Source organism: Saccopteryx bilineata, chromosome 6 (genome assembly GCF_036850765.1).
Source record: "Saccopteryx bilineata isolate mSacBil1 chromosome 6, mSacBil1_pri_phased_curated, whole genome shotgun sequence".
Taxonomy (NCBI): Eukaryota; Metazoa; Chordata; class Mammalia; order Chiroptera; family Emballonuridae; genus Saccopteryx; species Saccopteryx bilineata.
This window is the reverse complement of record NC_089495.1, coordinates 190,523,303-190,536,526: the sequence shown is the minus strand read 5'-3', so window position 1 is coordinate 190,536,526 and position 13,224 is coordinate 190,523,303. Positions and strand designations below refer to the sequence as shown.

The 13,224-nt window shown below is 47.6% G+C and overlaps 1 protein-coding gene across 3 annotated transcripts in view; it reads right to left on the bottom strand.

The window, feature by feature from the left end:
- Window positions 1–13,224, bottom strand: part of ATP9A (ATPase phospholipid transporting 9A (putative)) — a 120,279-nt gene that overhangs the window by 71,736 nt on the left and 35,319 nt on the right. For all 3 annotated transcript variants that reach the window (XM_066237662.1, XM_066237663.1, XM_066237664.1), the window contains exon 4: window positions 9,947–10,055. In XM_066237662.1, coding sequence (XP_066093759.1) covers window positions 9,947–10,055 — 109 coding nt within the window. The remainder of the gene's footprint in view (window positions 1–9,946; window positions 10,056–13,224) is intronic.

Below are 13,224 nucleotides of genomic sequence, written 5' to 3'. Positions count from 1 at the left end.
CAACAAAAACCCCTTTAATCCACGGTTTATGCAGAGCCGGAGCCGTTTGTGGCTCACCCAGCAGGCCCCTCACGCTGGCACCGACCTCAGGACAGGCGGCCGGCTGGCCCGGGGTCCACCTCAGGAGGGGGCCGCCAACAGGTCACCTGGGTCTCCTCAACAAGGGCCCCTCACTAGCGTGCTAGCATTGGGGGGAAGGCAAATCTCAGCTTTGCAGCATCAGCAAAGGGAGACGCTCAGACGCCCCCACTCTACTGAGCGCACACGCAGCCCTGACCGTAGATGTGGACTTCCCGGCCCTCGTGTCACTCTTTGGCAATTGAAAAATGGGCAGTTCAGCCCTGGCCAGGTAACTCAACTGGTTAGAGTGTCGTCCCCATACACCAAGATTGTGGGTTCAATCCCTGGTCAGGGCACATACAAGATTCAACCAATGAGTGCATAAGTAAGTAGAACAACAAATCTATGTTTCTCCATCTCTCCCCTCCTTCCTCTCGCTAAAAAAAAAGTCAATAAATAAAACTTTTTAGAAAGGGCAGTTCATACCTGTATGTGGGGCCCGTGTTTAGTGTGTGTATGTTCTGAATGAGAAAAACTAATAAAAACTAAAAGAATGACGAGGAGGGACAACAGCAGGAAGAGAACGGAACGCAGATACTGGTACTTATATTCCTACATTTACTGTTTTTTTTTCCAGCACCGCTGAATAAAGTGTCCCCATCTAGGAGATCACAACTGGCAGGGAAGGATGGGGAGGAAGGAAAGGGGAGGGGGAGGAGGAGGAAGGACAGGGAGGAGGGGGAGAGGACAGGGAGGAGGGGGAGGGGGAGGAGGAAGAAGGACAGGGAGGAGGAGGAGGAAGGACAGGGAGGAGGGGAGGGGAGGGGAAGAAGGGGAAGGGAGGGGGAGGAGGGGGCAGGACAGGGAGGAGGGCCAGGGACCCGAGTCAGATGAAGAGTGGAGCACTCAGCAGCTGGGATTAACGCACAGAACAAGAAAACTCTTCAGTTGTGGAAAGGACCCAAAACACAGGATTTCCAACCTTAATTTAACCACTGGCCTCAGTTTTCTACGATTGTTCCTGCAAAAAAAACAAGGAAGAAGAAGATCCAGATGCACTCCAACAGAGCTCCCTGCCTTCCTAGCAAAGAAATAAGAGAAATAGGCCCTGACGGGTGGGTAGCTCAGTGGGTTAGAGCGCCTCCTGAAACACAGAGCTTGAGGGTTCAAGCCCCAGTCAGGGCACGTCCAGGAAGCAACCAATGGCCTGACCTGTGGTGGCGCAGTGGATAAAGCCTCAACCTGGAACACTGAGGTTTCCTGTTCAAAGCCCTGGGCTTGCCTGGTCAAGGCACATAGGGGAGAGGATGCTTCCTGCTCCTCCCCCCTTCTCTCTCTCTCTCTCTCTCTCTCTCTTCCTCTTTCCCTCTCTCTCTAAAACATGAATTTAAAAAATTTAAAAATTTTTAAAAAAAGGAAGCAACCAGTGAATGCATAACTAAGTAGAACAACGAATTAAATGCTTCCCCCTCTCTCCCTTCCTCCATCTCTAAAAATCCATTTTTTAAAAATTATATAAAAAAAGAAATATGAGAATTAAAAACAGCGCATTTACAATGACTATTACTCATCTCCCACAGACGCTCCCAACGCCCTGCTGAGAAGTTAGCGAACATACTTTCCAACGCCTACTTTTTCCCTCACCTACCCCAGAGACTCCTGACACAGCAGTGTGACCTATGCACCCACAGAGCCCCTGCCAACCTCTGGGCTGGGTGACTGACTGTTGTCACCTTACAATTCTTTTTTTTTTTTTTTTTTTTGTATTTTTCTGAAGCTGGAAACAGGGAGAGACAGTCAGACAGACTCCCGCATGCGCCTGACCAGGATCCACCCGGCACGCCCACCAGGGGCGATGCTCTGCCCACCAGGGGGCGATGCTTTGCCCCTCCAGGGCGTTGCTCTGCTGCGACCAGAGCCACTCTAGCGCCTGGGGCAGAGGCCAAGGAGCCATCTCCAGCGCCCGGGCCATCTTTGCTCCAATGGAGCCTTGGCTTCGGGAAGAGAAGAGAGAGACAGAGAGGAAGGAGGGGGTGGGGGTGGAAAAGCAAATGGGCGCTTCTCCTATGTGCCCTGGCCGGGAATCGAACCCGGGACCCCCGCACGCCAGGCCGACGCTCTACCGCTGAGCCAACCGGCTAGGGCCCACCTTACAATTCTTAATAACCTCCAAACAAGGGATCCTAATTTTTATTCACACCGGGCCCCAAGAATTACGTCGCTGGTCCTGAATAGATTCAGAAACACCCAGGAACATCATCTTTGTCACGTGCCCGGGAAAACCTGGCCCATTTCGAAGACCTGAAGCCACAGACCTCTTCACTTTTCCCCTCAGATCTCTTTTCTCATTTGGACTCTGTAACAACACCCATCTCTAATCTGCAGGTGCTGGGCGTTTTTTAAACGCATTTGCAGGAACTCTACAGAAGCTGGCTAAGGGATTTTTACAGAAGTTAAGGGGAAAATTCTCTTCTTGGCCACATCCTCCACCATTAAACGCTTTCTATCAAATAAATTTCTTCCTTTCAGCTCTCGCCACTTCACCCAGGCCGCCTCTGAGCCGGGGTTTTATAACAGGGAACAAACTTCCAATTACTAGAGCTGTTTATTTCTGTAGAGATGGACCCCAAGCCTTTCATAAGCAAACCTATTGAGTCCCAACCATGCTGTTCATGGATGACAGCTTCAGAATAAGAGCAGTTTGTCTACACCGGGGGCAGAAACCAGATGTTTCCCTTGAGTGGAAACAAGCAAATGACAATTCAGTCAAAATGCAGAACAGCCTGCAGAAAAAAAAAAAAAAGTTTTTTAAAATAAATTCTGGGCACCGATCTGTGTGGGTCTATTTTTTGACCCCGAGCCCCACCAGCTAGCCTTGATTTTTCACCGTGCATGCAGGATATAGACTGCTTTTATAGATCTAAAACAGCCAGCTCTGTGAGCTAACCCTGGTTAATGTTTCACTCTTTAACTCACACTCTAATCTGACTGTGACAGTGATGAGTTGTAAATTCTGCGGCATGTGTACATTTCCTGGGGTTGACATTAAAACGCCTCTGCAGACCCAGCAGAGTGCAGAGGGTTTAAACTGGAAATTTTCATATTCCAAGAGACTTGCCTGCATTTTCCCCCAAGACTAAGGAAAGCCTGTTATTTGAAAACAGGCAAAGGGGTTGAAAAGTATTGTTGTAAATTCCACGGCCACTTCCTGGGGCTTATGTTTAAAATAGTGAAGACTTAAAAAAAAAAGGCTGAAGTTTTGATGTGACAAGTTTATACCCAACAGAGGCTTTTCAAATAAATATATAAACGGTCCTCCTTGCTTCTGGTGCCCAATAATGATGAGATAGACCAACACACCCGGGCAGGGGGAAACAGGTTCTGCGAGAGATAACAGTGCAATCTGCATGTGAGAGATTTCTTTTTTCAGGTCTTATTTTTTTAATTAAACAACAGATTAGTTCACCAATATCTGTAATAAAGTGAAATAGAGTACGTTAGAAGAAAGCAAAAAAAAAAAAACTTAGGAGGCTGAAATAACGACTATGCATCAGTCAGAGAATGTATAGAAAGCATCGGGCAAGATCTGTTTTAAATAAGACTCGTAAAAGCAGATGTTCTGAATCTTAACGAGAGAAGTTCGGGAAGGGGAGTTCTTTGCTCACTGAACTGTAGTTGTAATCCTTAGGAAAGGACTTTTTCTGCAATAATATAAAAAAAAGACCATCACTGTCATTCTCGTCTCTAAAAAATATACATAAGGCATATATCTTAGTGTTCTCCTACATCTGAAAAGAGTTTACACTTTGAAAACATCAATGGCACTTGTGCTTAGGAATCCAAAATGTCGATTTAGGTAATTAACAAGCAGCTAAACTACTCCCCATGAATGAACCCATCTTCCCTACACTATCCTATCTTCTGATGAACTCCAATAGAATACAATTCCCCAGAAGAAACACATGTAGGTTCTTTGACCTCAAAATTTAGCCACATTAAACTGCAATCCTAAATAATGGTCCCGTGTGGACTGTGAATTGAACTGAAAAGAAGACAGCATTCTCAAATTGCGGCTGAAATCTTTAAAATCATTCTGACACCATGGAACTGGGGAAAGAGGAATGATAACTCCATTCTCTTCTATCGCATGTGTACTAAAAAGCTCAGGATGGGAGAATTCTCTCCCTTTGGCTTATAACTTATGGTTGACGGTGTGCCCAGATGTCCCCAGCAGGAAAGACACATCGGCCGATTGTGTTAATTATGCTTCTGTTTGCAGTTTCTTTCAAGGCTAATTATCAGCTTGCTTCATTTAGCCCTTGATCACAAGTCCGTCTGGGAAAACATTCCTGGTATGAAGACCCTGGAATTCATCCTGTGAAAATGCAAATCCAACTGCCCTCGCCACCCGGGATTATCAAGGCAGACCCTGCTTCCGAATTAAACTTTTCGGTTTGGGGAAGACAAGTTGTAAAGAGACATCATTCATTTCCTCATTACTCTTCCTTCCTGACTCAACCCAAATCTTTCAAGTAACTTAAGTCTTGCTGGGTCTCCTCCAACTTCAAGATCCTCTCTTCATGGCTCGTGGGATTTCCAGTGCCCCAAATGCTATTAATTTGGGGAGACAGCTCTATCATGAGAGCCATATAACTCATAAAGATCTGGACCCTCTCTCTTAAGCCTCTGATCACGCTGAAATGCGGATCTTAAGCAGGAGGACCTTAAGGGGAGGCTTTTGTTTTATCTGAAAGCATTATTCTGACGTGGTTTTCAACAGTTTGTCCACCTTAGATTAAAGAAAGCTGGATTGATAGGTTTCTTTGGGCTCAGAACTGTGTTTCAAAATGACTTAAATCTTTCGAGTCTCCTTCCGCAGCCTCTGCGTGAAGGCTGAACACGACAGCAACTGCTGAGCAAGTGCTGAGCTCAGCCCCCGGGACATGGTGGGCGCCTGGACGTACAGGCCAGGGTCTTACACTCAGACAAGCCGGGGTTCAAGTCAGGCCAAGGTCTTACACTCAGACAAGCCGGGGTTCAAGTCACCCACTACCTACTTCATCTCAGACAGGGAGGGTACTTGCCCTCTCTGAACCTCGGTTCCCGGTAAGAGGTCCCACCCACCACAGGGCTGTTTAAAAATGACAAGCGAGACTTCCTCCAGCACCTGGCTGGCTTACGGTCGGTAACCTGTCTTCATTGTTCTTTTCCTCCTCTTTCCAACATGGACAGGGCCACACAACTCCAGGGCCACCTTCTCCCCACAGCTCGCCTCGTACGCAGGTTCCGGAATCACGGTCGGCTTCCCCAGAGTCCTAGGTCCTCGTTGGCCTCCACGGCCTTTCCTTCTGCTTTCTCAGGAATGGAGAGGCTCAGGAAAGGCGGCCTCAGTGGGGAGAACAAAATGGAGCTGGAATCCGGGGTTCTGTCCCCCGCATTCCCATCCGTCGAGACTGGGGGCTCTTTAGCAAGGCAACTTCATGGGCATGTGATCCTGCTACTGATCTGAAGGGTCCCTTACTTGCTTTAATGCTCTCCTGTCACCATCTTGAAAATCTTAGTGATTTTTGAACAAGGGCCCCACGGGTTCACTGTGCACTGGGCACCACACATCATGTAGCCAGGCCTGCTCTCTTCCCTCCTGTGAGACTCAGGATGAAGGTCATCTCTTCTGGGAAGACATCATCAGGCCCAGCATGTGGATGTCTTGGGTTCGATTCAGGAGAAGCGCCCATCTGCTTTTCCACCCCTCACCCTCTCACTTTTCTCTCTCTCTCTTCTCCTCCTGCAGCCATGGCTTGATTGGAGTGAGTTGGCCCTAGGCTTTAAGGATGGCTTCCTCAAGCACTTAGAAGAGCTTGGTTGCTGAGCAACAGAACAAGGCCCCAGATGGGCAGAGCCTCACCCCCCAGTGGGCTCGCCGGGTAGATCCCAGTCATGGCACATATGGGAGTCTGTCTCTGCCTCCCCTCCTCTCACTGAATAAAGAAGAAAAAAAAGAAAATGCACGCTGTGAATCTCACTCTGAGATGTCAAGGACAAGGTAGGAAGTAACTGGCCTAAACCTGGCCTGTCTTTTTCAAAAATGTCAATGTCAGGACAAAGCAAACCAGGGAGCTATGCCAGGTTGGAGGGAACAAAGGAGAAAACATCTGAAAGCAAATGGAAATCGTGGATTGGTTCTTGGATCGGGGGGGGGGGGGGGAAGGCTATTAAAGGAAACTGTAGGGACAAATGGCCAGTTTTGAGTAAGGACTCTAGATTAGGTTAATAGTAATGCCTCAATGTTAAGTGTCTGAATTGGCTAACTTTACTGTGTTATGTCAGAGAAGTGTCCTCCTAGGAATTAAACACTGAAGTATTTAGAGACAAAAGGGAATGATATCTTTACCTTAATTTTCTAATGGCCTAGAGACAGAGACTAGTAAAGCCAATGTGGCAAAACATTAACAATGGGACAATCTAGGCGACAGGCACGTACGAAGTTTTATATGAGAACTCTCTTGCAACTTGTTTGTTAGTTAAAAATATTAACAAAGCCTGACCAGGCGGTGGCGCAGTGGATAGAGCATCAGACTCGGATGCCGAGGACCCAGGTTAGAGACCCTGAGGTCACCAGCTTGAGCACGGGCTCATCTGGTTTGAGCAAAAGCTCACCAGCTTGGACCCAAGGTTGCTGGCTCGAGCAAGGGGTTACCCGGTCTGCCGAAGGCCCGCGGTCAAGGCACATATGAGAAAGCAATCAATGAACAACTAAGGGGTCACAACGCGCAACGAAAAACTAATGATTGATGCTTCTCATCTCTCCGTTCCTGTCTGTCTGTCCCTGTCTATCCCTCTCTCTAATTCTCTCTCTGTCTCTGTAAAAAATATATATATATATTAACAAAAAAAATTTTTTTGCCCTGGCCAGTTGGCTCAGCAGTAGAGCATCAGACCAGCATGTAGAAGTCCCAGGTTTGACTCCTAGTCAGGGTACACAGGAGAAGTGCCCATCTGCTTCTCCACCCCTACCCCTTTTTTCTCTCTCTCTCTCTCTCTCTCTCTCTCTCTCTCTCTCTCTCTCTCTTTCCCTCCAGCAGCCATGGCACCAATGAGCAAGTTGGCCCCAGGTGCTCAGGATGGCTCCATGGCCTCGCCTCAGGTGCTGGAATGGCTTAGTTGTCAAGAAAGGGAGCAGCAGCCCCAGATGGTCAGAACATCAGCCCCAGATGAGGGTTGCCAGGTGGATCCCAGTCTGGGCACACGTGGGAGTCTGTCTGTTTGCCTCCTTGTTTCTCACTTGATTAAAAAGAAAATCAAGCGATCAAGGTCATGATATTCTGGTTTCTATACATTTCTGAACTCCAAAACTAGGGTGGAAAAGTCCATTGGAAGACTGTCACATGGTCATAAAAGATAACAGTCCTGCCTGACCTGTGGTGGCGCAGTGGATAAAGCGTCCACCTGGAAATGCTGAGGTTGCCGGTTCGAAACCCTGGGCTTGCCTGGTCAAGGCACATATGGGAGTTGATGCTTCCTGCTCCTCCCCCTTCTCTCTCTCTGTTTCTCTCTCTCCCTCTCTCTCTCTCTCCTTTCTAAAATGAATAAATAAAATAAAAAAAATAAAAATAAATATTTAAAAAAAAAAAGAAAGAAAACAGTCCGCATGGCTCGACATATCCCTATTTGTTTCGTTTCACTTTTGAACTTCACGAAATGAAATTCCTGGTGAAATGCCTCACTCGAGAAAATATTATCAAGTAATTAAACAGCAAGGCAAGGTCAAAAGAGGATTCTTTCTCTTCCCCTCTCTGAACTCCTCCCGTTTAGGTTTCTTCCTTGGGCCCCTCCTCCCCAAAGCGTATCAAATAACTAAACTCACCTCCATCACTTTCCCAGCTGACAGTGTCTTTGGTACCCTTTCCAAGGGGGGGGCTTTCAAAACAAATGGCGGGGGCTAGGGCCGGGGTTAATATTCAGAGCTGGGGTCTGTGTCCGCCTCTACTGTCCCATTGGCATGACAATGGAGACCTGGGGCCACAAAAGGAGACCAACAAAGGAGGACAGGTTTTTACTGCTAGAGCCATCTGCCAATTCTCCTTAGGACCTTTTCAAGGACTGAGCGGGGTTCAAGCCGCAGCTGAGAAGGGGGTCTGCTCTGAAACCATGGAGGGGGAGGGGCAATTGCAATATGAAAAGAACCAAAGCGGGGTAGGCGCATGGATGGATGGATGGGGGGCAGCCCAAGGCCCCTCCTCACGAGCTCTAAATAGACCCACCAGCCCTCTCTGATGGGGCTTTTGTCGGTTGCCAAGCATTTTAAATGTTATAGTCAGAATATGTCATTAAGGGAGGATTTAATATACATGAACCGCAAAAAAGCACGCCCTCCTGAGGGGTCTTCTGATTACCCACATGGAAAGCTGAAGCCACCTGCTTTAGCAAAGATTACACTGGGTTTTTTATTCTTTAGTTCACAGAATGTCCTAAATACAGCAGTTTTGCAATAATAAAGCATGTATTTCTATACCAACTCTAAATTCCCCCTTCTCCTTGAGACTTGCAAATTTTTAAGACCACCAACTATGAAAATCTATTCAACCCACTAAAACAAAATTCTTTCATGTCTTCAAGGAATTTTGTTAAAATTTCTATGTTGAGGTGGGGGGGGGGTCACAAAACATATTCCTCTGACATTGTCTCAAAAGGAAAATTCTACACAAAACCCTGAAACCATGCATGGCCGGCTTCTTTGGAAGGCTAAAGCCCTAACAAAAGCAGCTGGTGCCCCGGCTCAAGGACCAGCTCTCTCCACATCTATCTTATCTTTTCCACAATTCGCCATTTCCGGCAGGAAAGGCACAGTTTGTATTCCCTCAGCCTCTCCTAAAACACCATTAATCCCTCAATGGGTCACTCATCTTCAGGAACTTTCTCTCCTTTATAAAGACAACCTTACAGGAAATTGGGGGTTTGGAAACAGAAGTCAGCCGTGGTTGGGTTTGTATTGTGGGGTTTGGGGTGGGTTTTTAAATTCCACCACTTAACATGCACGTGTCTTGCAAGGTGTACAATGATCAAAGCAGTTATCTTTCTGGGTCAGACTATAGGCTTTCCACCCTGCAATTCTTAGGATTTATAAGATGCTGGCAAAGAAGTCTTCCCAGATGCGGTATTTATGTAAATCTGGTGCTAGGATGGGGTAGGGGATAGGGAAGAAAAGGGTGAAGGACAGAGACTTAACTTGGGGGAGCGAACACATTATATGGTGTACAGAAGGTGTACTGAAGAACCGTACACCCCAAACCTGTATAATTTTGTTAACTAGAGTCACCCCAATAAATTCAATTTAAAAAAAAAGTAATGTTGCTAATATTGTATGTCAATTATAATTCATTTTAAAAGTATATAAATACACAGGTTAATGGAAACTAATGTTGCAAAGTTGTAACATTAGTTTTGTAATGCTGAAGATCTTTTAAAGCTGGGCATCCTTAGAAAGGGATGTAGGACAGAGTTTGCAGCCTCCCGCGTGAAGGTGGCTGGCACGTACCCCTTTCCTCCGCAGCTAGACGCCATGAGGGTAAGGAATTAGGGAGCAGGGGATGCCAAATGCACAGAATTTAATTCCAGCTTGACGATGCACAAGTCAGCCGACAAGACCATCTCTAGGAGGGCCTGGCAAGCAACCTGGGAATGCAGTCCCGTCTTCCCAAGCCCCGGAGGGAACCCGCTGGCCTCCCTGGTACCAGCAACTGAGAGACTGTCTGCCATGCGGCGCCCACACACAACCACCGGCCCCAGGTCTTGAACTCTGCTCCCTGTCAGCGACCCATGATGAAGTTGCAGCCCTGCAGCCCAGCCAGGCGGCAGGAGGCAGTCCCTGTGGAGCCCAGAGGCTGACCTCTCGCTGTGAGTCGGCTGTAGACCTGGGAGTTCACTTCTTTGTCCCGCAGGTAGCATCGGATCTCCTCCACCGCCTCTCGGATGATGGTGACAGCCAGCACGAAACCCTGCAGAGAGAGGGGACAGGGGATGAGCCCTGCTGAAACCCACCTTCCTCTCCTGGGGTCCAGGACAGAAAGAGCCAAGGGACAGCAGGGCAGGACCTGCTAATTATCCCAAATGCACCTGCCCCAGCAAGCCCACTTCTCCGAATGCCTCCTGCACACACACTCCGGAGGAAGGAACACTCACGACCCCTGTGTACGAGGACACTCCTATTCACCACCTTAACACAGTTTCTAAGAATGAAACACATAGACACACCCAAACAGTCCATCCACAAACAAAGGCTGAGGGGTGGGGCCCTCTAACATTTGTGACTGACGAGCCATGTGCTGGGCACCCTTCAAAGTACTTCCCATCCATTGGCACCTTTCACCCTCACAACAACCCCATGAGATTCGCCGCCACGCGAGGTTACTATTACTGAGATCACCGTGCTACAGATGAGGAAACTGAGGCACAGAGAGGATGTGTAATAAAGCTCCTAGGTGATAAGCAGGAATTCTGAATGCAGGAAATCTGGCTCGAGAGTCCTCGCCCTTCAGAGCCACATTGTTCTGCGTCTAGAGGCGCTTGGCTCGGGTGGGGGCGCCCATGAGATGGACCACCAGCAGATAGCTGAAAAGAATGAGAAACACTCTGTCTGCCTGGACAGGGCCAGTAGGGGAAATCAACCTTTCATTGAACGTACAATGTAACACCATTCGCAAAAACAACAAAGATTCCACACACTATTACAGACTTCCCAAGTTCCTTAACTACTGGTGGGCCACTTCTGCCAGGAAGGGACTAGGACGGCGAAGGCAGGGGCTGAAGGGGACTTTAGTCTAGCGGTAATTCTTATAAAGAAAACATTGTAAGAAAAGAAAATATCACCAAGTATTCACTGTGTAAGTACCAACCAATAAAAAGAATATTTAAAACTGCCTGAGCCTGACCAGGCGGTGGCGCAGTGGATAGAGCATCGAACTGGGATGCGGAGGACCCAGGTTTGATACCCTGAGGTCACCAGTTTGAGCGCAAGCTCATCTGGTTTGAGCAAAAGCTCACCAGCTTGGACCCAAGGTCACTGGCTCGAGCAAGGGGTTACTCGGTCTGCTGAAGGTCCGCAGTCAAGGCACATATGAGAAAACAATCAATGAACAACTAAGGTGTCCCAACGAAAAACTAATGATTGATGCTTCTCATCTCTCTGTTCCTGTCTGTCCCTATCTATCCCTCTCTCTCTGACTCTTTCTTTCTATCTCTGTAAAAAAGACACACACACAAAAAAACTGCCTGAGATTCCTGAGTCAGGTACCTCAACTCCTGCACTGGGGCGGGGGTTGGCGTACATGTCACCCACAGCAAGAACCTGTTTCCACCTAGAGTGTTTTCCTCCTGTATCCATAAAAGGCAAGTACATTCATTCGTTCATTTTTCCTTCAAAAGGCCCTTGACATTTCTCCTTTTAAATTTTTTTTTTTTTTTTTTTTTACAGAGGCAGAGATAGACAGGGACAGACAGACAGGAACGGAGAGAGATGAGAAGCATCAATCATCAGTTTCTCGTTGTGCGCGTTGCGACTTCTTAGTTGTTCATTGATTGCTTTCTCACATGTGCCTTGACCGTGGGCCTTCAGCAGACCGAGTAACCCCCTGCTGGAGCCAGCGACCCTGGGTCCAAGCTGGTGAGCTCTTTGCTCAAGCCAGATGAGCCCGCGCTCAAGCTGGCGACCTCAGGGTCTCGAACCTGGGTCCTTCCGCATCCCAGTCCGACGCTTTATCCACTGCGCCACCACCTGGTCAGGCGACATTTCTCCTTTTAAAGACATTTCTTAAAAATACAGAAAGCAAGATCACCACAAGGTTCACAGTGGTGATACTTCGCTGGTTTCATTCTCATACCGTGGACCCCGTGAAATGAAATGCATCAACTTCCTTCGATTCAAAGGACTTTAAGTCTCTTATGCAAATCTAGCCAGAGAGGTGCTGCTTTGTGAAGCTCCAGACATCTTTACCCTCAAAGGGCTCCTCCTGCCTCCAATCAGAAGGAAAGGACACAACTGCAGCCAAAGCAAAACGGGTCTATTTCAGAACAAAAGTATAAACAGACCACATAGGGAGGAGAGGGAGAACCCGCCCCAGCCGCGCACAGACCCCGGATGCGGAATCGCCGCCCCTCCTCCACGCCGCTGTCTTGTTGTTCCGGGCCAGAACCCACGTCTCTGTTGTTTGTTTTTTCAATTGTTCCGGTTTCTCTTTCTCCTTGGAGGGTCTGGCTGAATCCCACTGATGTCAATGAAAACTGTGCACTCAGACAAAGACGTAAGCCACTCACCTCCCTGCTGCAAATAAATAAGGCCTCCTACATTATCCTATCTAACCCCCCCACCCACCCACCCACCCAACCAGAGTTCTCATTAATCCTACAGGGCGCCGTCCCTGGGGCTAGATACTGATTTACAAACAGATGCAAAAGTCATCCAGACATAAAGTCCAACCATCCGACTTCGGAGGTCCTTAAAAAACACAGATATTTAGAACCAGGCTTTAAAAGTTGTATCAGCCTCGAGTTGTCCATCTCAAACTCAGCTTGTGAATTAAACCACAGGTGGTGACTGTGCACAGATAAGAAATTATGAAGGTGCTGGTAGTATCACCTCTTTGGTAATGTTGTACATCAAAAATAGATTTACAGCCTGACCTGTGGTGGCGCAGTGGATAAAAGCGTCGACCTGGAATACTGAGGTCGCCGGTTCAAAACCCTAGGCTTGCCCGGTCAAGGCACATATGGGAGTTGATGCTTCCTGCTCCTCCCCCTTCTCTTTCTCCCTCTCTCTCTCTCTCTCTCTCCCCCCCTAAAATGAATAAATAAAAATAATTTTAAAAAAATAGATTTACAAAAACTAATCTGTAAGAGACAGAAATCAAGAATAGCAGTTGCCTCTGGCGGGGGAAGGGTTGGCAGGAAAAGGGCGCTGGGAACTTTCTGGAGTGATGGAAATGTCTTGACTGCGGTGGGGTTGACACGGTTGAGTTGAGAACTTCCTATCTGTGCATTTTACGGTGTATAGAACATATCGTAATAACAAAGAAAGAACCTAGATTACTTGAGCTTCATACAATTTTCTGGATTATTTCAGCTATCTCCTGAAGAACTTCTCTCTTTTATATACTTGCACCAAGAAAAAAG